At 38.6% G+C, this 27,300-nt stretch overlaps 1 protein-coding gene across 6 annotated transcripts in view; it reads right to left on the bottom strand.

The window, feature by feature from the left end:
* The window catches only part of MYCBP2 (MYC binding protein 2), a 301,875-nt gene that overhangs the window by 258,162 nt on the left and 16,413 nt on the right, over positions 1-27,300 (bottom strand). For all 6 annotated transcript variants that reach the window (XM_062194062.1, XM_062194063.1, XM_062194064.1 and 3 more), the window contains exon 2: positions 9,406-9,481. In XM_062194062.1, the coding sequence (XP_062050046.1) occupies positions 9,406-9,481 (76 nt within the window). The remainder of the gene's footprint in view (positions 1-9,405; positions 9,482-27,300) is intronic.

Raw genomic sequence — 27,300 nt, 5'->3', positions numbered from 1 at the left:
TTAACTCAACAATAAAAAAAGGAATGATCTACTGATAAATGCAATAACTTGGAGGAACCACAAAGTTCTGAGGAACAAAGCCCATCCTAAAAGATGATATAACATATGGTTCTATTTTAATAATATTCCTGAAATGTTAAAATTATAGAGATGGAAAAGAGACTACTGGTTGCTGGAGACTAAAGAAAGAGTAAAGGGGCTGGCGCTGTCCCACAGTAGGTTAAGCATCCACCTGTAGGGCCGGCATCCCATATGGATGCTGGTTCGAGTTCTAGCTACTCCACTTCCAATCCAGCTCCCTACTAATGGCCTGGGAAAGCAGTGGAAGATGACCCAAGTGCTTGGGCCCCTGCACCCACGTAGGAGACCCATAAGTTCCTGGCTCCTGGCTTTGGATCAGCCCAGCTCCAGCCGTTCAGGCCATTTGGGGAGTGAACCAGCAGATGGAAGACCTCTTTCTCTGTCTCTCCCTCTCTCTGTAACTCTGCCTGTCAAGTAAAGGAATAAATCTAAAAAAAAAAAAAAAAAAAAAAAAAGAAGAAGAAGACAGAAACAAAGAAAAAAAAGAGAGAAAGAGAGAGGGAGATTAAAGGAAGAATATAGCTATGGCTATAAATAGTACAAAGGATCCTTGTATTGGAACTGTTCTATATCTTGACTGTGATAATGGTCATATAGACCTATGCATGTGATAGAACTAGGTGGACTCACACAAATGACTGCATGCAAAGCTGGTGAAATATGATTAAGATTGATGGACTATATCAATGTTAACTTACTGGTTTTCAGACTATACCACAGGTATACAAAATTTTACCACTGGGAAAATGGTTAAAAGGTATAGAAGACCTTCTGAATTATTTCTTAGAACTACATTCATAACACAAACATCTCAAAACAAAATAAATGTTTTATAACTTTATAACTTTAGAACTTATAACACCAAACATATAAAAGTATTATAGCTATATAATGACAACTAAAAAAAATTCCCTGAATATAGAATGTTTAAATAAATGGAGACATATCATATTCATGGATTAGAAGGTTCTATGTCATTAAAATTATACTTCTTAGCAAATACATAGATTCAACCCAACCTCAATAAAGTTTCAGAAGCTTTTTAAAATGAAAATTCAGAAGCCCATTTTAATATCCCTATAGAAATGTGAAAGACACAAAGTAGCTAAGAGAGTCTTAGAAAAAATGACCAAAGTTGGAAAGCATGCCATCTAATTTCAAGAATTACTATATGAGGTCACTGTTATCAAGACAGTATAGTACTGGTTTAATAAAAGATACACAGTTCAATTCCAGAAATTGAAACAAACACAAATAACTGATTTTTACAAAACAGCCAAGATCAATAGAAAAGTCACTAAACAAATGGTGCTGAATCAGCTGAATAGATTATCAGTGTGGCAAAAAAAGTGAACATCTATCTTACAATACAAATTAACTTGAAATAAAATGACAAACCTAACTGTAACAGTTAAAACTATAAAATCTGTAGAAGACACTACAGAAAAAAGTCCTCGTAATCTCTGGGGAGATGAAAATTTCTTACAACAAAAAAAAAAAATCCATGAATTATATAAGGAAGAAAATCAATTACTTGGATTTATAGTGAACTTTTGTTCTTGTACAGCACTGCAAGAAAAGGAAAAAAATGTAAGCTGCAGAACAGGAGACATTCTTTGGAATGCAGTTATCTGATAAAGGACTTATATCTAGACTATGTAAAGAATTCTGACAATTCAATAATAACAAGACAAAACCAATTATAAAAAGGGAAGGCAAGATGTGAAACAGATATTTCACAGAAGGATATCAATGGCCAAAGGCACATGAAAATACACTCACATCATCAGTCATTAGAGAAAGACAAGCTACAGCCACTGTGATAAACTCTTACACATGGCACAACTGCTTTGGGAAAAAGTTGTTCATTTTCTTAAAAAACTAAACATACATTTACCACACCACCTATAAGGAAAGTGGTAACACTGCAGGGATGACCGGTGATTCCTGGTATTCTTCCAAGGAAACAATGATTGACCCTTGGCCAATACCTGGGCATGTGGAGTTTTATGATTTGGTTATAAACACCTGGAACAATGGACCATGACTCCTGGCTTGTCAAGATTGATGATCTGCATCTGAGTTACACTATGCATCTAGACCTACATGAAGTCTCAGACCCTAAGACTCACCTGGGTAGAGGCATTCCACACAGTTCTCTGCAGCTCAGCTCCAGAAAGCAAGCATGTCCTGTGTGCTCAGACAACAAAGGACTAGAAAGTCTGTGTTGTAACTCTTCAGACACCACCAATATGTATGTTTTTCCTGTTGTTTTCTCTTTGTCCTTTGTTGTAATTAATCTAAGCTGTGAGTGAAAATTGCTTTGGAGTCTTTGTGAATCTTTCTGGCAAATACCACTCCAGGGTATTCACCCAAGAAAAACAAAAAATATGTCCATACTAAAGCTAGTATGCAGGAGTTCTTAACAGTTTATTTGCAATGGCCAGCAGCTAAAAATGTCACCAAAATGCCCATGAACAGGAGAATGGGTTAGCAAATTATGATGTATCCATACATGGAATACTAATATGCAAAAAAGGGATGAATTGTTGACACACACAACAATATTAACACAAATCATTATGTTAAAGGAAAAGAAGCAAGAAATAAAATAGTATGGGGCTGGCATTATGGCTTAGGGATAAAACTGCCACCTGCAACACTGGCATCCAATATTGTACCAGTTCGAGTCCTGGCTGCTCCACTTCGAATCCAGCTCCCTGCCAATGGCCAGGGAAAAGCAGCAGAAGATGACTAAGTGTTTGGGCCCCTGCACCCATGTGGGAGACCCGGGAAGCTCCTGGTTCCTGGCTTTGAACTGGCCCAACTCTGGGCATTGCAGCCATTTAGGGAGTGCATCTGCAGATGGAAGATCTCTCTCTTTCTCTGTGTCCCTTCCTCTCTCTGTGACTCTGCCTTTCACATAAAATAAATAAATCTTAAAACAAAAACAAAACAAAACAAAAAAAACACAACAGTATACATGGTATGGTCTATGACCAGATTATATGAAATTTTAGAAACTGAAAACAAATCTACAGTGGCAAGAAATAGCCAGGTTTTATAGCCAGGGCAATAGACAGGGATGGAACACAGATGAGAAAACCCAGGGTGGTGACAAGAATGTTCTGAGCCCAAACCTGTGAGAATGGTATCTTACATAGCAAAGGGACTCTACAGATTTGAGTAACTTAAGGGTTTAAGATCAGGCTTGGATATTTGGGAAGGCCCAGTGTACCCACGAAGGTCTTTATACCTGAAAGAGAATGAAATGCACAGCAGCACAGTGTCAGAATGATGCAGCGTGACAGAAGTCAACCAAATGCTGCTGCCTTTGAAGATATAAAGGGGCCACAACCCAAGGAACATGGGCAGCCTCTATGAACTATAAATGGCAAGCAAACAGATCTCCCTACAGCTTCCAGGAAGAACACTGCCTTATCGATAGCACAGTGAGATCCATTTTGGACTTTAGACTTCCAAAACTGTAAGACAATTTGTGTTGTTTTGTAAAATTCGTTACTGCAACCATCAGTAACCAATACAGTAAGTTAAGCAAGAGGTTTTTTTCCTAAAAACCAGTGTCTACGACGGATAATAAGAAAGTTAAATAAAGGAAGTGGCTGATGTATGAGAAGAAACAAGAGAGGTCAATGACAGCAATAAAGAAAGATATGTAGCATCACTAAACGACATTGTAAAAATAACTGTGGAGGCTCAGGCAAGAGGGTGGCTAAGGAAGCTAATGCCAGTACCAAACTCTCAATGGAGATACCAAGCTGAACAGCTAGTCACCTTCACAAGAGCTACAGAGGCCAGGTGAGAGACCACAGTGCCAGATATCATTGTAATAAGAACAAAAGTTGCATTAAAGAAAGTAGGAAAGAAAGATTATCACCCCATCCTCCATCATCAAGTAAGGCAGTAAAAAACAAACAACAAACAAAACATGAACAGAGGCCCTACAGCAAACCTCAACATAGGGACTATCTAGAACTGAAACAGAAGTGTCCACTAGCTCAGAGAAAATAAACAGACTGTTTAGAACTTCTGCAATGATGGCCACAAATAAAGCCAGATTATGATAGCTAGTCTTTCAGTGGGCAGGCTGCATTGTACAGCAACCAGTATCAATAACTTTCAGGAAAACATGAACTCTAACAAGCAAAGTAAGATGCTAGAAACCCACCATCTGGAATTGTAATTTTGAAAGCTTGGATGAAGATGTTAAATTATTCTTTTCTTTTAAAGATTCATTTGTTTATTTGAAAGGCAGAGTTACAGAGAGGCAGGGGGAGGGTGAGAGTCAGAGAGAGAGAGACAGAGAGAGATCTTCTATTCCCTGGTTCACTCCCTAAATGGCTGCAACAGCCAAGGTAGGTCTGGGCCAGGGCAAAACCAGGAGCCTAGAACTCTATCCAGGTTTCCCACATGGAGCAGCACTTGGGCACAAGTACTTGAGCCATCTTCTGATGCTTTACCGTGCACATTAACAGGGAGCTGGATTGTAAGCCAAGCAGCCAGAACTCAAATGGGTGATCGTATGGGATGCCACATGTTTTTTTTTGTGAGCCTCATGGTATCCAGAAAGCAAAAATCTGTAACAGACTTAACAAAAATGTTAAGCAAGGTATTAAAACACACTACTGGAGAAAATCACTTAACTACCAAGAAGATTATAAGAGAGGAATAAAGAAAAAAAGGAACTACAATAAATCTAGAAAACCAGTACCAAAATGGCAGCATGTTCTTGGATTGGGAGAATCAGTGTCAATAAAATGTCCATATCACTGAACAGGATTTACAGATTCAATGCAATCTCTATCAAAATTTCAATGACATTTTTCACAGAACTTTAAGAAATATTACTAAAAACTGTAGGGATCACAGAAGATCCCAAGCAGTCAAATCAATCTTGAGGAAAAAGCACAAAGCAGGAAGTAACACATTATCTGACTTCAAAATATATTATACAGTGCTGGCACTGTGGTGTAGTAGATTAAGCCTCCGCCTATGGTGCCAGCACCCCATATGGGTGCCAGTTCAAGTCCTGGCTGCTCTATTTCTGCTCCAGCTCTCTGCTAATGACCTGGGAAATCAGTGGAAGAAGGCCCAAGTGCTCCGGCCCCTGAACCCACGCTGGAGACCAGGAAGAAGATCCTGACTCCTGGCTTCTGATAGGCCCAGCCCAGACCATTGCGGCCATCTGTGGAGAGAGCCAGAGGATGAAACACCTCTATTCTCTGTCTCTCCCTCTCTCTGTTGGTAACTCTGCCTCTGAGATAAATAAGTCAATCTTATAAAAATTATATTACAAAGCTACAATGATTAAAATAGCATGGATTGGGCCAGTGCCGCGGCTCACTTGGCTAATCCTCCACCTGTGGCACTGGCACCCCAGGTTCTAGTCCCGGTTGGGGCGCTGGATTCTGTCCCGGTTGCTCCTCTTCCAGTCCAGCTCTCTGATGTGGCCCAGGAAGGCAGTGGAGGATGACCCAAACGCTTGGGCCCTGCACCCACATGGGAGACCAGGAGGAAGCACCTGGCTCCTGGCTTCAGATCAGCGCAGCGTACTGGCTGTAGGGGCCATTTGGGGGGTGAACCAACAGGAGGAAGACCTTTCTCTCTCTCTCTCTAACTATGCCTGTCAAAAAATAAATAAAATAAAAATAAATAAAAAAATAGCATGGATCGAATCTATAAACAGACCCATAGACCAATGGAAAAGAAAAGAAACCTAGAAGTAAATTCATACATCTGCAGCCAATTTATCTATGAGAAACATGCTAGGAACACACACTGGCGAAAGGATAGTCTTCAATACATGGTGGTGGGAAAACTGGATATTCACATACAGAAGAATGAAACCAGATTCTCCTACCTCACCAAATACAAAAAGAAATTCAGAATAGATTACAGACCTAAATGTAAGACCTGAAATTTTGAAACTTGTAGTAGAAGAAAACTTAGTGGAAATATTTCAAGACACTGGGACAGGCAAGAACTTTTTTGATCAAAACCCAAAAAGTATAGAAAACAAAAGCAAAATTAGACAAATGAAATTTCATGAAATTAAAGAGCTTCTACACAGCAAAGGAAACAATCAATAGTCAAGAGACAAACTACAGAATAAGAGAAAGTATTTGCAAGTTGTATATTGGACAAAGGATTAATAATCAGAGTATATAAGGAAATCAATAGTAAATAAAATACTAATCCAGTTAAGTGATAGCAGACCTAAACAGACATTTCTCAAAGCAAGTCATACATGTGCCCAAGAACTCCATGAAAAATGTTCGACACTGTTAATCATCAAGGAAATCAAAATGAAAATCATAATGAGATATTACCTCACTCCAGTTAGACTGCCTACTATCAAAATGATAAAATAAGTGCTGGTAAAGATATGGATAAAGGAGAACCTCTGTATATTGTTGGTAGGAATGTAAATTAGTACAGTTATTATAGAAAACAGCTAGATACTTCCTAAAAACCTAAAAATATAACTGCCATATGATTAAGTAATCCCACTAATGGGTATGTAAATCCAATAGAGATGGAATCAGTTTGCTGAAGAGACATCATCTGCACTTTCATGTTTATTGTAGCACATTTACAATAGTCAAGAAGTGGAAACTACCTATGGGTCCATTCACTGATGAATGTATAAAGAAAATGTGGTACATACATACAATTGAATTCTACTCAGTCATAAAAAAAGAATGAGATCTTGTCATATGCAACAACATGGATGGCCTTTGAGGTCATTGTGTTAAATGAAGTAAGCCTAGCACAGAAAGACAAATACCACATGATCTCTCTCACGCTGAACCTAAAAAAGTTTATCTCATAGTAGTGGATTATAATACTAGTTATCAAAGGGTGGGGAAAGCAGGCATGGAGGGCTGCAGAATGGTTGATTAGTGCGTACTAAGTTGCAGTTAGATGGGACCAAGAAGTTATGGGTGAGGGGGTGGCAGGCATTGTGGCATAGTAGGTAAAGCCACCACCTGAGACACCAGAATCCTATATGGGTGTGGATTTGGTCCTGGCTGCTCCACTTCCAATGCAGCTCCCTGCTAATGGCCTGGGAAAAGCAGCAGATGATTATATAGTGTAATGTATCTTTCTCTGTTAAAAACAAAAACAAAACAAAAAAACTTAAGAGATAGATTTTTGAATTTTTCACCATTAAGAAATTTTAAACCCTTGAGTAGATAGATTTGTTTACCCTGACTGAACAATATACAATGTATACATTTATCCAAATGTCACACAGTACCCCATAAATATGTCCAACCTCTGTGTCAGTTAAAAAATTCTTTTTAATTAAAAATTGAAAAAATAAGAAACTTTGAAAAAGGGAGGGCAAATGAAAAAATAATCCAGAAAACGGATTAGAAGCAAAGAGAGTAACAATAGCATTTTACTATGTTATATGGTTACCAAGAGCAGGAAACATTTCCTACTCATTTTTTTATCCAAAGCACCCGCATATAGTCAGCAGCATGCAATTAATGTGTGAATAATAAATGAATGAATTTATTTATTTTACTCGTAATACAGATGCCCCTAAAAAGAAAATATAAAATACCGAAAGCAAAGGAAGAGTGCTGACTTATTAAAGACACTTAGTTTCTTAGCGACCAAACTGAAGGGCATGAAAGACCTTTAATTCCCTCCTCGTTCTGGTTAGCACATGCTACCATGTTAGGAAAATCATCAAATGGAATCGTAGAAGATCCTTAGAAGATGTCTGTGATCCTGTACATAGCACCAACGAGTAGAAGAGGAACAGAAGTTAGAAATTTGAACTATGTATTTATTCAAAGAATTTTTAAAAATATATAAAGAGGCAGAGAGACAAAGACACAGAGAGTTCTCATCCCACTGGTTCAATTCCCCAGATTCCTACAATGGCCCTGGGACACAAGCGTGGAGGAGAGAACTCAATCCTGTCTGCCATGTGGTGGCAGAGACTCAATTCCTGGAGCCTTTACCTTTTCCGCTAGTGCAGACCCTAGGTACTCCAACATGGAATGTAAGCATCTTAGCCCCTAGTCTACCCATTAGAGGTTTTTTATATATTAAGAATGCTATTTCCCTATTTTATCCCCAAACCATAAGTAATTACAGGTGATATAATGAACAGGGCAAACACCCCATCCCCATTCCCCGTGGCCTGCTCATCAGAGTGCTCACCTACTGTTTCCTCACAGGATTACAACTTTTCTCAGTCTGATCCATCAAAGCACCCCATCTCTATGGCCAAAATGAATGATGCAATTCAATCAAAAATCCTACCCGAAACTTTCTGCTAGAACTAATAGAAGAGATTGTCTCTTGCTCAAAGAGCATGAAGTTGGTTGGAGTTGCCAGTAGCTTTATTTCTCAGCCACAGGCAGTACAGTACACCCACACAAAGAGGAAGGCAGAACCTAGAGATGCAGGCATGGATTTCATGACATTATTTAACCTCAGGATCCAACTGCTCTCATGATAGAGTCACCAAATAAACTCCATCTCCCATTCTTTTATTTTATCTCTGGGTTACTATTTCAAAGGACATTTCTCTCAGTTACAGCACCAAGAACACTAATTTAAAAGGGCAGGCAACAACTGCTTCTGGAACATGAATATGATATATGGGCCCAGCTAAGCTACTGCTGCTTTAATCCACAGTGGAGTTGTTCAGAAATTGTAGTTATGACTACTCTCTTTCTCCTGTCAAGTTTTCTTAATGCTGGTATTCAAGAGAAAAGAGACTCATATTTAGAAAGTGGGCAATGGTAACCAAAAACGCTTAAGAAAAAACCAGATGGTTATTATACAGAAGACATCTACATCAGGTATAAAATGAGACCCTTAATGTCTAAGGTCCCACCTACTTCAAATATTCCTAATTGCACAGTCACCAGCATTCAAAAGAAATCTTGAAAAATTCCAAGAATCTCCTTAATTGTTGTCAGAAAAAGTCTATGATGAATCTAAATCTCAGTGCCAAATCCCAAGCCAGTTTCACTCAGGTTCCACTACACAACATCACAGTGAAAAAGAATAGAAATGACTGCTCTCCCAAAGGACTGAAAAAAGATAATAAATAAATAACAAATAATTTTTAACACCTAGATATTAACTTCTAGGAAAAAAAAAAGATGAAACTAAAAGTGGTACCAAATAATGAGGAGCTTGTATAAAAATGCCTTCAGAACATAAAAACAAGAATGATTTGCTACTTATACTCATATCTTTTCAATCTTGTCATTTTTAGTCCAACTACTTTATGAAAAAATCCTATTCCCTCTAAATTACTGGAAGGTTTACCTTGCCTCTTGTCTTCACTTTTGATTTGCTCTTCTGTTTTCTTTTCAACTTCTTCTTATTTAGAATTTTCTTATTCCTAGAAATTTTTAAAAAGTGGGAAAAAATGAGTATTTATAATAGGACATTCAAATTTATTAAAAACATATATTTTCAAAATAGACATTTGAATATTGCTTTTATAAATTTTCTATGAAACTACATACTCTACATAAACATACAAATTTCCTATGAAGAAATACACATATACACACAAGTATAAATAATAATATGCAAAGTAGCTATTGAGATGATAACACAATACTGGACAGCCAGAAAATACATATTAAGTGACAAATAATTACCAAAATGTGAATAATGCAAAATGCTTTTATAAATTTAAAACATAAAAAGGCATCAAATGAAGTTTTTTTTTAAGCTGTACTCAGCAGTGAGGATGCTAATGAACATCAGCTATAACCCCTGTCTTCCAGCCAAAAACTGCTCTTTATGATACTGACGGTTATGGATGGTGCCAAAAGGCTGAATCACATTTTACTAAATTATTATATGAAAATTCTGAACAAGCACTTTACAACAGCTAGTTTTTTCAGTACTTCACACTCTTAAGACTTTATTATGCTTTAAGGAAAAAGAAGCTTCTGAATGACATGGTAAAGAATAAAGAATTGGCCGGCGCCACGGCTCAACAGGCTAATCCTCCGCCTTGCGGCGCCGGCACACCGGGTTCTAGTCCTGGTCGGGGCGCCGGATTCTGTCCCGGTTGCCCCTCTTCCAGGCCAGCTCTCTGCTGTGGCCAGGGAGTGCAGTGGAGGATGGCCCAAGTCCTTGGGCCCTGCACCCCATGGGAGACCAGGAGAAGCACCTGGCTCCTGCCTTCGGATCAGCGCTGTGCACCGGCCGCAGCGGCCATTGGAGGGTGAACCAACGGCAAAGAAAGACCTTTCTCTCTGTCTCTCTCTCTCACTGTCCACTCTGCCTGTCAAAAATAAATAAATAAATAAAAAGAATAAAGAATTGCAGTGGCAGAAACAAGAGGCAAGGAAAACACCTTATGTTCATTTCATGACAGATGTTTTACACTCAGCATGCTGAGATGCACACTGCTAGGCAGCAAAGATACAAAATGAAAGCGACAGTTCCTGCCCTCAAGGAACTCAGGGACTTCAATGGAAAGCACCATATAATGATCTAGCAATGGATGCCACCACTGTAACAAAGGCCAAAGGTGAAGAGGAGGCAAAGATGAATCTAGATGTTGAACCAACAGGTTAAATTCTTGAACTAGGACTTGGTAATTAATTCAGTGGAAGTAATGGCAAAAGTAATCATAAGCATAGGTCTTTGGGGATAAAAAATACATAGGGAAGTGAGGTGAAGAGCTCATTTGAAAAAAGGAATAAATGAGTTAGATTTTGAAGATGTTTGAGTTCAAGAAGATCCAAAATGTCAGTAAGGTAGACAAGAGCAACCAGCATATGAAAATTGCATTTCTGACACTTTCTTCAGCTTCACTCTTCAAATCAAAATAGTCTACAAAATCTTATCAGTTATATCTCATAAATAGTTCTTTAAGCTGTCTACAGCATCTGTATTGCTGCCACACCAATAATATAAGTTACTATCACCTCTTTGCTTGGACCACTGTAAAAGCTTCTTAACTAAGCTCTGCACATCCACATTTATATTTTTTTATTTACTCTTCACACACAAACCCAAGTCAACTTTTAAAACACAATTCTGAGTAGATAATTCCCCACTTAAAACTCACTTTCTTCTCATTTTTCCTAAGACAAAGTGCACATGCACTGACATGGTTCGGTCAATCCTCTTCCAACAGTGGAACTCCGCCAGCTCCTCCTGACTCATTTTGCATTCCTCTCCATCCACCTGGTTCATCCTACTCCAACCACAGCGCAATGCTTTCAGTTGATTAAACCTGTTAAGCTCACCAGGGCTTTCACAAAGGTTTTTCCCTCTGCCTGGAATTCTTACCTACATCTTTTCCTGCCAACCACCACTCATCTTTGAGTTCCTGATATTGTCACTTACTTGGCGAAGTCTTAGTAACTCCCCAGACAAGGTAAGTTTCTCTAATGTTCACTCAGAGTTCATCTTATATTTTTGATTCATTGTTTAACCTTTAACTGTATATATGGGGTTTTTGTTTAATCTAGCACTCCCTTACCAAGCTGTAGGCTCTGACACTACACAGGCCATGTCTCTTCTGTTCATTGCTCTAGCCTTTTTTCCAGAAAGGTGTCTGGAACGTACCAGTCAATAGTATTTTGAAAGAAAGGAAAAATAAAGGGGAAAAGGGGAGGAGGGGGAGAAAACAAGGAAGTTCAGAGATATACACAGATACCTTACTCAGACAGCAAAAAACACACCAAAGACCAAGGATAGACATTAGACTCACAATGCATTTAAAGGTTATCTAGCCAAATCCATTAAAGGGATTACATTACACAGATTTTGGCACAAAGGTGGTACTGGAAATCATGCATGCATTGAGATTTCCCTGGGAAAGTATGCTACAAAAGTAAAGACAGTCAAATGTTAAATACGAATAGATAACCCTGCTTATACAGTCTATTCAACTATAAGCACTGTGAGTATGCAGATGTCTGTTTCAACTTTGTACTTTCAGCATCTGCATTAGTATCTGACACATGATGGATGTTCATGAAATATCAAGTGAATAAGTAAATGAAAAGCAGTGAGTATTTTTCCTGTGAGGTTTAAGAAATCAAACTTCCTTTATACTAAATCTTAACAAAAGTGATATTTGAACAATAGGAATATGTCACTGCAAAAAGGTTTGTCCTTTCTATACCATTTAGAAAAGTTCTAAAGTTTATTCAAAAGCAGTTTTCAGAGAAGCAGAAAACTTAAATGCAAATTCAGATAGACTTCCTGGAAGATTAGCTATCACTGACTTCAAATTTCTCAATATGGCCCAATGTCTTTGTTTTACTTAATAGACTTATTAAATAAAGTTCAAATGACTTCACATTCAGTCTTAAACTATTTCTTTGAATGGTCATTTAATTAGTTACAGTATTAATGGGCTCTGAACTCAATGATTTTTTAACATAAAACATCTTTAGAACCAGTTTTCCCCAAATTAACTGCAGATTAATTTTATTGTGCTTTCGTTGATTTGGCTTGTTTTAGAGGAAGGAGGTTATCAAAAAGAGCCATTAATAGTTGAAAATTATATGGATAAAACCTGTATTTAACACTGGAAAAGAAAAAATACTATTTTCTAGTAACACAACATCGCACTGAATTACTATATTTGAAAACTAAATAAATTTTCCATGATACTTTAGGATGGATAAAATAAAAAAATAACTTGATATACCAGTCTTACACATTAACAGTTCACCTTGAGACTTCTAATGACTGAGAGCTTTAAACCCTAAATCAATAGGAAGCTTTATGAAGAATGCCTGGAATTGGTCCTGTAAGACTTTTCATCTTCTCACGTACCGAGCATTATACCCAGGAAATTTAACAGGATAATGATTAAAATGAGATTTAAAAGGCTATTAACTTGTCTTAGATATTTATTTTAAATAATTCACTGAATTCCAAAGAAGAAATTTTTTTAATAGCTACACTGTATAAGGAAAACCAAACACTATATAAGGACAATTCTGCAAGGTATTCAGTGAATTAGATCATTATTTTTCTCTATCAGCTTATTACTGAATCTATTTTCTAAGAAAACAAAAATCAGTCATACTTTAAAAATATGCTCACTCAAATTTGCTTCATTTGTCAAATTTAGGATTGGAAAGAGATTGTTTGAGGTCCTTTATAACTCTAAAATGACTGGTTTTAGTAAATACTCATTAAAGAACTTCTGGAATAAAAAGATCCAAATTTCCTACTTAATTTCACTTAGTAATGAAAGATGCAAAACCCAGAGCCTAAGCTGAAAGCAGGAAGAGACAACTGTTTTCTATAAAGGGCCAGAGAGTAAAGATTCTATGCTTTGGGATCCAAAGGATCTCTGTTGTAATTACTTAACCACGGTAGCACAAAAGCAGCCACAAACAGCACATCAACAAATGAGTGTGGCTGTATTACAGTAAAAGTTTATTTCTGAACACTGAAATTTGAATTTCACAGCATGTTCATGTGTCACAAAACATTCTTCTTAATCTTCTAAAAATGTTGAAAGTATTTTTAGCCCAGAGACCGTATCTAAACAGAAATGGGACCAAACGGGGTCTGTAGACCATTGTTTGCTGATCCAGAAAGCCTCATATCAGAAGTAAAACAAATACTGTTATTAGTGTGCAACACAGATCAAACCATTCAAAACACCACTGTGCTAAAACAAATATGCACTCTTAAAATTATCTGCCTTTTCTTCCTGTATGGATAAAAATCCTGACTTGTACTTCCCTAAAGTAAGATTTCTGAAAATACTGTAACATCATCTGAAAGAAAGTAACTGTTCTTTTACACACAATGTTAGTTAAGTCTAGTTTTGGGGCACAAAATAAACATACTAAGAGACAATCAAAGAAGCAAATAAATGTGGCAGATAGATAATCAAGACAAAACCAGAAAGCTGAGCAGATTTACAGATAAACCAGATATTAGAGTCAGGAGGCATCGAAGCAAATGTGTGGACCTTCTCTGTTCAATCAAGGGTCACCTACACCCCTGTCTACTGGGAGACTTTGGAAAATGTGCTGTTCCTTTTGGGCCCAGCCTGCCTACCCTCCTTCAGTGCCTCACATCTGAGACACACCCTAGGGAACACAGGCCATGCAACTGTGAGTTCTAGATAATGGTCATTCCAACCCATGCAGACACCAGAAGCATCATTAGTTTTTGTTTGCTTTAGTATGATTCTTCTGACTAACCAAGCTCACTGCTTACTCATGTATAAACTCTGCAAACGCCCCCATGGAGGAAAATGCCAGTGGCCTCAGCTCACTTTTGAAGTGCTCTTGTCTCTGAATTTTTAGCTCACCTAGTCCTTATTGCTTCCACAGCTCCATTATGATACTCTAGTCTTTGAAGAGACCTGCTGTTGTTTACTATCTCACTTAAGGGAAGTGGAAATTAGGAGTTTTATCTTTACAGAAAGAAAGCCTTTCTTTAGTAATTACCATGTCATAAATTTTAAATAAAAGGACAAACAAACTAAAAGTAAATGTACGGGCACTGGAGTTTTGGTGGAGTAAACAATACAAAAGAATATATAAAGGGAACAAAAGTTGAGAGCAGACATCAACAAAATAGAAAACATTCAATTTAAAAAGGAAAAAAGACTTGGATCTCTGAAAAGATTAAGTGTAACAAGCCTCTGGTAAGACAGGTGAGGAAAATAAATAAAAACATGAATTAAAAATATGAGATATAAGAAACATCACTACAGATGTTGGCCATAAATCTGAAAACTTTAAAACAGGGAAAGTCCCTCAAAAATATAATATCTCAACACTAAACAAGGGGAAAATTTCAAAATCTGAATAATCTTCTATTTAAAAGAACAAAACAAAAACAAACAAACAAAAACCTGGATCCCTAATTAACCTACCTCAAAACAAACCATAGACTCAGACAGCTTCACTGGTGAATCCTACCAAACACAGGATTCACTGAAATATTCTTTCAAACTCTGTCTTAAGACTATCTCTTACAAAGAATATAAAAAAAAGCATATCCAAACTTAACAGTTGCATAATTTTGATACCCAAAATTCAAGATATGAAAATTTCAGACCAGTATCTCCTATGAACACAGAAAGAAAAATATTACATAGCCCAAAAACTGGAAACAATCCAGTAGTTCTGTGATTAATGAGTGGACAAACAAAACACAGCACTTCTATTATAATTGAAGAATATTATTCAGCCATAAAAAAGAATGAAGTACTGACTCATGCTCCAGTGTGAATGAACCTTGAAGACAAGCCAAATGAAAGAAATAAAGGCTACAAGAGGGTACAAATTGAATAGTTCCGTTTATATGAAATGGTTAGATAGGCAAATCCATAAAAACAGGAAGTATATTAGAAGTTGCCAGAGGCTGATGGAAAGGAAAACAGGGAGTAATAGCTAGAAGACAAAAATGTTCTGCTAGTATAATCTACCAATCTACTAAAAAAACACAAGTTGCATACTTTCAAAGGGTGGATTTTATGTATGAGGATTATCTTTAAAAAAAAAGATAAGGGAAAAAAGTCATACCTGAAAATTTCAATATCTAAAAACATGTAAGAATATATAATATGCAAAGTTCAATCAATGTAATTCAACATAATAAGAGAATGGGGTAGCCAGACACATGGTCATTTTAAGAGAAGCAGAAAAAAAATTTTTTAAAAGTTCAATAACCTTTATGATAAAATTCCTCCATAAACTAGGAACAGAATTTATTTTATCTGATAATCTATGAGGGGAAAAAAGCCTACCTTTAACCAGGCATTCAATTATACTAAATGATGAGAAATTAAATAGTTCCACTAAGTATGGGGAGAAAAGAAGGATTTATACTATAATTACTTCTATTTAACACTGTACCTGAGGTCAGTAAGTGAAGAAAAAGATGTAAAAGTCACAATTATTTTTTTAGAAAATACAAAATGATTCACAATTAAAGAAATTGTAAGTAAATTATCCATGTCCCTGGATACAAGACCACTTTTTAAAAAGCAACCAATTCATAAAACACTGTATGTACCTGAAGTTTTTCTACAGAAGCCAGACTAATTCTCCTATGTAATTAATATAATGATATGTTCATCATTGTATACAAGCATCACTGAACAAATTAGGGAGAAACAGTAGTCTGATTACTATGTAGAAAACTTTTATTTACTTAACCTAGCCTGATAATTAGTAATAAGAAATAAGGAAAGAGATATCAACAATTCAAGTTGATTTAGGGGAGAGATGCAAACAGATTTCCTATATATAGCTTTAGGATGCAAGTCTTATTTGGAAGTTTTCACATAGGGAGAAGACTATAAATAAAACTACTCTGGAAATGGGCAGAGCAACAAAAGAAAAATGAAAAGACAGTAGGAAGTGGGGAGAGGATAGAGAGGGGTAGGCAAGTCTCCACAAAGTTGTGGCTACAGAGAATGCCTCATGTACATTCACATTCCAGGTACACATAGCCAAAGGGGGCCAGGAAACTCAAGCCATGAAGCAACTGTGAAACATAATCAATTGATCCCAGGTCTCAGAAAACCACCTCAAGAGTAATGAGAGCTAACAGCTAGGCAAAGATACAAGACCCCAGGAGTGTAAAAGAGACAACCAACACAAAGATACCCAAAAAGACTTCAGATGGTAGAATTTTCCAACAGATTGTAACATGACTATGTTTATCAAGCTTAAATAAATTAAAAAACTAGCTTTAAAATATCTGTAGGCGTTTAAAATTAACAGAAAAGTGATCTCTGTTAAACATAGGAGTGGGAATAAGAGAGGGAGGAGATATATAGGTTGACACAAGCTCACTCGGACTTACCTCCAATGGTGGAACTAGAAATGTGCCAGGAGATTTCAACTCAATCTTACCAAGGAGGCAGGTACCAATGCCAGCGCACTTGGTAAAGTGATAAGTATAAATACACAACCGATCAAAAAGATAGGGTATGTGTCGAAGAGATTTCACAAATAAGACCAGTGTAAGCAAATAATGAAGGATAGAATTAAAAGGGAGAGAATGATCCTGTGGGGGAAGCATGACACACAGCAGACTCATAGAATGGCAAACGCCCAAAACAGCACTCCTGCCTCAGAATCAATCCTTGGGACATTTGGATCTGGCTAAAAGGTCCATGAGAGTCTCACAGGCATGAAAAGCCATGACATGGTGGCAAAAAACAATCTAAATGAAAGATCCTGGTGAACAAGACCCCAGCAGAAGGAACAGACCATCAAGGAGAGAGCCGCCTTTCTCTGAAGGGAGGAAGGAACCTCCACTGTGACACGGCCTTGACTAAACAAGTTCAGAGTCGGTGAACTCAAGGGGCTTCCATAGCCTAGACAGCTCATAGCAAGAGTATCGGGCGATTGCTGACATCATAAATAAGAGTGCCAATTGTTAAATCTACAACCGGAGTCACTGGGTACATGCTCCCCACATAGGATCTCTGTCCTTAATGTGTTTTACTATGAAACGTAAAAAGACTACTAGTCGAACAGTACCCTATACCTTGTGCGGTTGTCTGAGTGCAGCCTGTTGAAACCCTTGCTTAGTATATACTAAGTTGATCTTCTGTATATGAAGGTAATTGAAAATGAAACTCGATAAAGGGCGGGATGGGAGAGGGACAGGGAGAGGGGAGGGTCATGGGAGGGAGGGAGGTTGGGGGGGGGGAGCCACAACAATACAAAAGTTGCACTTTGTAAATTCACATTTATGAATTAAAAAAAAATTTTAAAAAATCTGTAGGAAATGGGGAATAGAGGACATTTCACAAGGAAATCATGAAAAACAATAACTGAAATTAGACTTAATAAGTATGATTTGTCGACATTAGACACAGACCAATAGAGAATTCAAGATCCAGAAAACAGATCTAAAAAAAGTATGTACAATTCTACACAGAAAAATAATACAACTGAAAATATGTCCTTCTGACCTTAAACCTCTTCCTTCTATGCCTTCCCCCATTCTAAAAAAAAAGATAGGCCTTACCCTATGCAGGTACTTGTATATTCTTTCTTTCATACACTTGACCCCATCTCATCTACCAGCTTTAAGATTTCACTCAACCATTGTTTTTAAAGATTTTTTTTTTTATTTATTTGAGAGGTAGAGTTACAGATAGTGAGAGGGAGAGACAGAAAGATCTTCCTTCCATTGGTTCACTCCCCAAATGGCCACAATGGCTGGAGCTGTGCAGATCAGAGCCAGGAGCCAGCTACTTCTTCCTGGTCTCCAATGTGGGTACAGGGGCCTTGGGCCATCTTGTACTGCTTTCCCAGACCACAGCAGAGAGCTGGATTGGAAGAGGAGCAGCCTTGAATCAGCGCTCATATGGGATTCCAGCACCACAGGCTGAGGATTAACCTACTACACCAGGGTGCAGGCCCCTCACTCAACCATTAACACATTCTCCTTGTACACTCTTTAATCCCTCATATTTCTAAGGTTTCTGATTTTAGAAGTCTACTGTGCTCCTAAAAGTAAAAATAAAACAACAACAACAAAAAAAACCTTAAATGATTCTCTCTTCCTCTTACTATCATTAAATGTCTTGAAGAAAAAAAATCTTCATTGCCTTAAACTTTTTTTTTTTTTTTTTTTTTTTTGACAGGCACAGTTGGACAGTAAGAGAGAGAGACAGAGAGAAAAGCCTCTATGGCTGCGCTGATCCGGAGCCAGGAGCCAGGTGCTTCCTCCTGGTCTCCCATACAGGTGCAGGGCCCAAGCACTTGGGCCATCCTCCACTGCCTTCCTGGGCCACAGCAGAGAGCTGGACTGGAAGAGGAGCAACTGGGACAGAATCCGGAGCTCCAACCTAGACTAGAACCTGGGGTGCTGGCGCCACAGGCGGAGGATTAGCCAAGTGAGCAGCGGCGCAGGCCACCTTAAACTTTTTCAACTATGCATCACTGAATCCCTGCAGTCTGAAAGTCTATCGTAAACTTTCAAGTCGCCAATACCCCCACCTTATAGTCTTAATCCTTCAATTTCTTCTGTAAATGACTGCTGTCAAACAGTACCAGATGTTTTACATATTTCTACCCCGACCCCCTGCCTTGGCCTCTATAACAAACCTTATTTTAAGGTTTCTTCTACCTTTGATGATTCCTTCTCAATTTTCTTCTTCCTTTTCCTGTACTTCAAATCTTTAGAATCTATCATTTCTAACAGAAGGTATTCATGTTCTACATGCATTTCTACAAATTTTAAACAATAAAAACTATTAGGGTCCTTGAGTATCATCAGAATGATGGTCTGTTATTAGTTATGTTCTCTGACAATAAACATATTCTAACTATGAAAATCTACAACTATTCTGGCCACTTCAACCCCTACTCATCACCATAGAGCTGATGATCCAATACTTGCTTATCTGATGAAATGGCTACATCATGAGAAATGTACTCCATTTATTTCCCTTCTACTCATACTGAAGTGATCAAGTATCTCTACCAGATCCTCATTCTATTAATTATCTGGATTCATGTTCTCTCTCTCCATCTCTTTCCTTCCCTCTCTCTTTATTCTTGACCTTCTCCTTCCGCTTACCTGGTTAAGACCACAGAATTCAGACACAAATGGCTTTAATTCAAATGCAGGTTCTGTCATATACTTGTATTTGAGATCTTGGGAAACTTACTTCTCTGTGCCTAAGTTCTCTCATCTGTAAAATAAGCTGCAATTAATATATCTCATTGGATGAGGAAGCACTTAAGAGTCATGCTTGGTATTTAGTTAGTGCTAAACAAGTTTTATTTATCATGATTCTCATGCTAAAGTATCCATCTTCCCAGAAGCAAACCTTGATTCAGATTAAAGTGCAGCATATGTTTTCAGAGGTGATCTCAGGAAACACATTAGTAGGAGAAATCAGAAGCGAAATAGGGAAGGGAAGGGAAGAATGTTTTATGAACATTTTTTATGTTACCCTGATGGGCAACTAGAGCTTGGTGCTCCTAGAGAACTCTAATAGGTGACACAGAATATGGCTCAGAGTTATCCCAAAAATAAGTGAGGAAAATGAGGTTTTTTATCTCCCAATTTCCCATTTGTCCTGTTGAAAGTTTTTCTGAAGGCATTAACTCTATGGTACTTCTGGCTTGCCCTGTACACAGACCAAGCATTTTTTTTTCTAGGAAGAAAGTCATAGATATTTGCATTGGACAACAAGTAGATGCTACAGGAATACAGCTAGGACACTAAAAGTATCTGCCACAGTGTATGTAATCCAAAAAACAAATTAATTCTTTGTCTCCTTCCTTAAACTATCAATTTTGGGGCCAGCATGGTGCAGCAGATTAAGCCACAACCTGCAACACCTGCATCCCATCCCATCCTGGCTGCTCCACTTCCAATCCAGTGCCTGGAAAGGCAGTGAAGGATGGCCCAGGTACTTAGGCTTTCTGCCACCTTATGTGGGAGACAAGCATGGAGTTCCTGACCTGACCTAGCCATGGTTGTTGCAGCCATTTGGGAAGTAAACCAGCAGATGGAAGATTCTGTGTCTCTCTCTCTGTCGCAGTAACTCTGCTCTTCCTTTTCAAAATAATAAGTAAATAACAATAAAACAAAATGACCACTTTGTTTCCCATTATGCACTATTTTCTACTTTTCTATCTTTCTGACCTAACCTCACTTTCCCACTAAAATGCAACTTCTGTCTTCTGGAAAGAGGAGGTGGGGCTCAGAGAATGTTGTTCATTCATTATGATCTCTTAATGTCAGTTTCATGACCCCAACTCAGACATCTCTTTAATGAACCTACAGGCAGAGAGACAGTCAGTAAGTGACAGTATGTTAATGAGAAGCCCTTGACTATACAGACCATAATGTATCTGAGACAGGATTGAGAAAATTCCAGCAGTCCCCTCCACAAACTATATTCCAGAGGTTAACAGAAGAAGTCTTTGGGCACAAGCCACAGACTATGAAGTCAAATGCAATTAGGTGATATTTGATAGCACAAGACTGAGATAACCAAAGAAGAAAAGCCAGAATACTAAGAATGAATTCTTGAAGAAACTAGTTCTTCTTACCTTCCTATCCAGAAGAAAGGCATTATTTTTTCTAAAGATGTATTTATTTATTTACTTGAGAGGCAGAGTTACAGACAGAGAGGAGAGACAGAGAAAGAGGTCTTCCATTCTCTGGTTCACTCTCCAAATGGCCGCAATGGCCAGGGCTGAGCCAATATGAAGCTAGGAGCCAGAAGTTTCTTCCATGTCTCTCACATTGGTGCAGGGGCCCAAGCCCTTGGGCCATCTTGACTGCTTTCCCAGACCATTAGCAGGGAGGTGGATCAGAGATGGAGCAGCTGGACTTGAACTGGTGCCCATATGGGATTGCCAGTGCTTCAGGTGGAGGTTTAATATACTATGCCACAGTGCTGGCCCCACATCATTATTTCTTAATAGAAGATCTGGTCTCCTATTACAACTGTCACTTCTTCATTTTTCTAATACAAAAATATCTCAAATTCATGCTTTTCTTTTTTTTAAAAAAAGATTTTATTTATTTATTTGACAGGCAGAGTTATATAGAGAGAGAGACAGAGAGAAAGCTCTTCCCTCCACTGGTTCACTCCCCAAATGGCCGCAACAGCAGGAGCTGCACTGATCCAAAGCCAGGAGCCAGGTGCCTCTTCCTGGTCTCCCATGCAGATGCAGGGGCCCAAGGACGTGGGCCATCCTCCACTACCTCGCCAAGCCACAGCAGAGAGCTGGACTGGAAGAGGAGCGACCGGGACTAGAACCGGCACCCACACGGGATGCTGGAGCCGCAGATGGAGGATTAACCTAGTGCGCCACGGCGCCAGCCCCAAATTCATACTTTTCATCTATTCTTTTATTCAGCATTTACTTTCACGTGTCAAAGCTACACTAACTGCTTCCTTAAAATTAGCACTGCTTTTCACTTATCCACTAGATACCTTTACAAACTGAATTTAAAAATATATATTAATTTATTTGAAGGCAGGACAAGAGAGAGAGAAGGATAGAGATCTATCAATCCACTGGTTTACTCCCCAAACAGCCACAACAGCCAGGACTGGACAAGGCTGACATCTGGGGCCTGGGACCCCATCTGGGCCTCACACCTAAGTGGTAGGGGCCCAAGCACGTGGCTATCTGCTGCTGCCTTCCCAGGCACATTAGCAGAGAGCTGGATCAGAAGCAGAGCAGCTAGGACTTGAACTGGCATTCTAATATGGGATTCCAGCATAATAAGCAACAACTTAACATGCTGTGCCACAATGCCAGCCCCTGCAAATCAAAAGTTTGTCACTATGCTACCTAAAAACCTATGATGATTCCATACTGTTCTTAAATAAAGCAACATATGTAACACAGTAACCTGGTCCCAATGTATCTTTTTAGTCTCATCTTCTACAGCCTTACTCTCATTCACAGATCCCACACTGTAGTTAATATCAATACTGGTGTTTTATAATTCTTTTATTTTTCCCTCTCACTTCACAGTGTAGCTCTGGCAACTATTAGCACCTACCTCAAGGGTTAGCAGACTATGTATGATCCCCAGGCCAAATCTATCCTGCCAACTATTTTGTAAATAAAGCTATGTTGCAATGTGGCCATATGCATCTATTTACATACCACCCATGATGGTTTTTAAACTAAAAGTACACAGCTGAATAGTTACAAGAGACTATATTGCCCACAAAGCCTAAAGTATTTACCTACCTGGTCATAAATACACATCCTATACAGAAATGCCCTATATGAACCTTCCAATGGTATACTCCTATATGTCCTAAACATGATTTTTGAGCTAAGAAGCTCAATGAATACCAAGCAAAGTAAATACACACAAAAGCCACATTTTGCCAAAATGGCCAACTTGCTTAAAATCACAAATAAAGGAAAAAATCTTAAAGGTCATATATACATAATACACACACCATACACATCACCCATACAGAGACTTCCTGAAGTGTTCTTGTATATGTCAATATATATACATATACGTATATATAGTCATACACATAAGGTCAAACACGAATGCACATATGATATCAAACAGTATCAAATATGTCTCACTGGATTCCCGGAAGTAAATAAAAGAGAGATTGGGTATGAAATAACATTTGAGTAAAGACCAAAACTTGTCAAATTAAATGAAAGCTAATATCACAGACATCTAAGAAGCTCCATGAATAACAAGTATTTTTTTCAAAGATATTTTTGTTTATTTGAAAGTCAGTTACAGGCTGGTGCCGCAGCTCACTAGGCTAATCCTCTGCCTGCAGTGCCGGTACTCTGGGTTCTAGTCCCGGTTGCTCCTCTTCCAGTCCAGCTCTCTGCTGTGGCCCTGGAAGGCAGTGGAGGATGGCCCAAGTGCTTGGGCCCTGCAGCTGCATGGGAGACCAGGAGGAAGCACCTGGCTCCTGGCTTCGGATTGGCACAATGCACTGGCAGTAGTGGCCATTTGGGGGGTGAACCAACAGAAGGAAGACCTTTCTCTCTCTCTCTCTCTCTCTCTCACTGTCTAAGTCAGTTACAGAGAAAGAGAGAGAGAGAATCTTCCATTCTACTGGTTCACTTTCTCAGATGGCTGCAACAGACATCATCGGGCCAGGATGAAGCCTGGAGCCAAGAGCTTCATCTGGGTTCCAAAATCGGAGTCAGGGGCCCAAACACTTGGGCCATCTTCCACTGCTTTTCCCAGGCCATTAGCAGGGTGCTGGATGGGAAGAGTAACAGTCAAGACACAAACCGGATGCCATATGGGATGCCGGTGTCTCAGGCAGCTGCTTTACTGAACTCCCAAGCCACAACTCTGGCACCCCAGAAGACCATGTTTTGGTAGGGCCAGCACTGTAGTATAGCAGGTTAAGCTACCACCTATTAGAGTACTGTTCGAGTCCCAGTTACTCTCTTTCCAATCTAGCTCCATGCTAATGTGTCTGAGAAAACAGCAAAAGAGGCTAGACTTGGGCCCTTGGCATCCAATGTGGGAGACCCAGATGGAATTCCTGGCTCCTGCCTTCAGCCTGGCCCAGTTCCCATTATTGCAGCTATCTGGGGAGTGATCCTGTAGATAGAAGATCCCTTCTCTCCCTCCCTCTCTCTCTGCCTTTCAAATAAGTAAATCTTTTCTTTTAAAATGTTTTGCTAATGTTGCTAGATTGTTAAAAATCAGAGAAAAAGAAAAATCTTAAAAGGAGCCAGGAAAAGCTGTTCTGGTTCCAGTAAAGTGACATGAACTCCAATATAGCCTATTTTCCCCACTGTTTACTAATACTATGGACAAGTTAAAAAAAAAAAAAAAGAGAAAAAGTTACTTTAAAACTGTAAAACATTCAAAAGAAAATTGTGGTTGTAAAAGCAACCCACTTAAGAGTGACTTTCCTCTTTATTTTTTTCTCCTCTCTCTGTAACATCTTTGCCCAAAGAATAGGAAGCAATCACTGCACTACCAGGCAACACCTTGTAAGTAAAAACACTAAGAGGGGTCAGTGCTGTGGCATAGCCAGTTAGGCTCCTGCATCCCATCTGGGACCTGTTCAAGTGGCCACTCCACTTCCCATCTTGCTCCCTGCTAATGTGCCTGGGAAGGCAGCCAGAAGTGTTTGGGCCCCAATACCCATAAGGGAGGCCTGGAGGAAGCTCCTTGCCCCTGGCTTCAGCCTGGTTGTTGCAGCTGTTTGGAGGAATGAGCCAGCAGATAGATCTCTCTCTCTCACTCTGTCTTCTCTTGTAATTGCCTTTCCAAGAAATAAACAGATCTTAATTAAAAAAAAAAATCAAGAGAAATCAAATCTTTTGGGTCAGATGAACTGGGAAAAGGAGTTCATGGATGCTAGAGAATGCACATTGAATCCTTAAGAGGAGAAAGATGCACAAGTCAGGGGTTTACTGGAGACCAACCCACATCAGCACAGCAAAGACTCTGAGGTTCGAACCACCAGCAGTAGAGGCAAGACCAAATTTCCTGTCTCAGACTAAATGCACTGAGACTTTGTTAAAAGAAACAACAACAAATCAACATTCACCACATATATATAACATTTACAATTTCTAAGATATCATCCAAATTTCCCACGTTGCAAAAAGCAAGAAAAGTATGTGATCAATTTTAAGGGAAGAAACTATCAAAAAATATCAACTCGAAGAGGACCTCTGTATTATTATCTAACACCAACTATAAAGCAAGTACTATAAATATGCTCTATCGGTAAAGGCAAAGACAATGAAATTCAATGGAAACAAGTTCTCAGTAGAAAAGAGGAATTAGGTTTTAAAAAAAATCAAACGTAAATTTTAAAATTGAACAATACAGTATGTATTGTTAAAGTAAAAAATATACTGAATGGGTTCATTAAGAAATCAGAAATTACAGTAAAGAGTCTATGAACTAGAAAATGGGTCATTAAGATTACAAATCCAAAGCACAAAGAGAAAAATGTTGACAAAAGTCAGAGATGGGAGACATTCTCTAAAGTATTATCATAATGGACTATCGGGAATATCAGGAGGTAAGAAGAAAGAAATCAGAGCAGAATATTTAAAGAAACAATGGTTAAAAAAAAAGTACTAACTTTGGTGTAAGATACAATTTATACAACCAAAATGTTCAGCATTCCCTAAAGAAAATAAATTCAAAGAAAACACTGTCAGACATCAAATAAAACTGCCAAAAATAAAAAAACAAATAAACAAAAATCCTTGAAAGCTGTTAGTAAAAAATGACATGCTCCATTATAAGGGAGTAAAATTTAAATTACTAAAAACTTCTTGTCAGAAGGCCGGCGCCGCGGCTCACTAGGCTAATCCTCCGCCTTGCGGCGCCGGCACACCAGGTTCTAGTCCTGGTCGGGGCGCCGGATTCTGTCCCAGTTGCCCCCCTTCCAGGCCAGCTCTCTGCTGTGGCCAGGGAGTGCAGTGGAGGATGGCCCAAGTGCTTGGGCCCTGAACCCCATGGGAGACCAGGATAAGCACCTGGCTCCTGCCTTTGGATCAGTGCGGTGCGCCGGCCACAACACGCCGGCCGCAGCGGCCATTGGAGGGTGAACCAACGGCAAAAGGAAGACCTTTCTCTCTGTCTCCCTCTCTCTTGCACTGTCCACTCTGCCTGTCAAAAAAATTTTAAAAAATAAAAAAAAAAAGTAGACATAAAATATCCAAATAACACTATCACCCAACTTTAACTGACATTTATAGAACTCTACATATAAAAATGGAAGAATAGGGGCCGGTGCTGTGACACAGTAGGTTAATGCCCTGGCCTGAAGTGCTGGAATCCCATATGGGCGCAGGTTCTAGTCCTGGCTGCTCCACTTCCAATCCAGCTCTCTGCTATGGCCTGGGAAAGCAGTGGAAGATGGCCCAAGCCCTTAGGCCCCTGCACCTGCATTGGAGACCCAGAAGAAGCTCCTGGCTCCTGGCTCCTGGCTTCGGATCAGCGCAGCTCTGGCTGTTGCGGCCAAGTGGGGAGTGAACTATCAGATGAAAGACCTCTCTCTCTCTCTCTCTTTGCCTCTCCTCTCTCTATGTAACTCTGACTTTTGATTAAATAAATAAACCTTAAAAAAATGGAAGAATACATTATTTTCAAGTGTATATGGTACATTCACAAAGAATGTTATACCCTGTGTAATAAATATATCAAAAAATACTAAAAGAGCAAAATCATATAAAGACTAGATTAGAAAGGAACAACAATAACATATATAGGAAAGCACAAAAAATCAAAGTTAAATGCATAGATCAAAGATAAAAATCACAAAGATTTGAAAATATTTTTAATTAAAGGCAAACATACTAAAATCAAAATATGTTGGATGCAACTAAAGCAGTGCTTAGATGAAAATTCATAGCTTCAAACATGTATAGTAGAAAAGAAATATCTAAAACCAATCACCTAAGAATTTACCTTATAAAACTAGATAAAAGAACAAAGTAAACTCAAAGTAGAAAAAATAAATTATAACAAGATAAAGTCAATAGAGAAAAATTAGCAATGCAAAAGGGGACTCATTGGATTTAAAACTGATAGACCGTTACCTAGAATGATCAAGGAAAAAAGAAAAAATATGAAAAATGAAAGCAAATGATGAGAAATCAAAGAGGGGATATAATGATAGACTGACTGCATGGACACTAAAAAATAAAAGTACACTATGGACAACTCCATGCTCACAAATTTGATAATCTAGATGAAATCTGTCAGTTCCTTGAAGGACAC

Source organism: Lepus europaeus, chromosome 6, assembly GCF_033115175.1.
Source record: "Lepus europaeus isolate LE1 chromosome 6, mLepTim1.pri, whole genome shotgun sequence".
In the NCBI taxonomy this organism is placed as follows: domain Eukaryota; kingdom Metazoa; phylum Chordata; class Mammalia; order Lagomorpha; family Leporidae; genus Lepus; species Lepus europaeus.
Note: the sequence above shows the minus strand (reverse complement) of the source record. Positions and strands in the feature narration are given on the sequence as shown.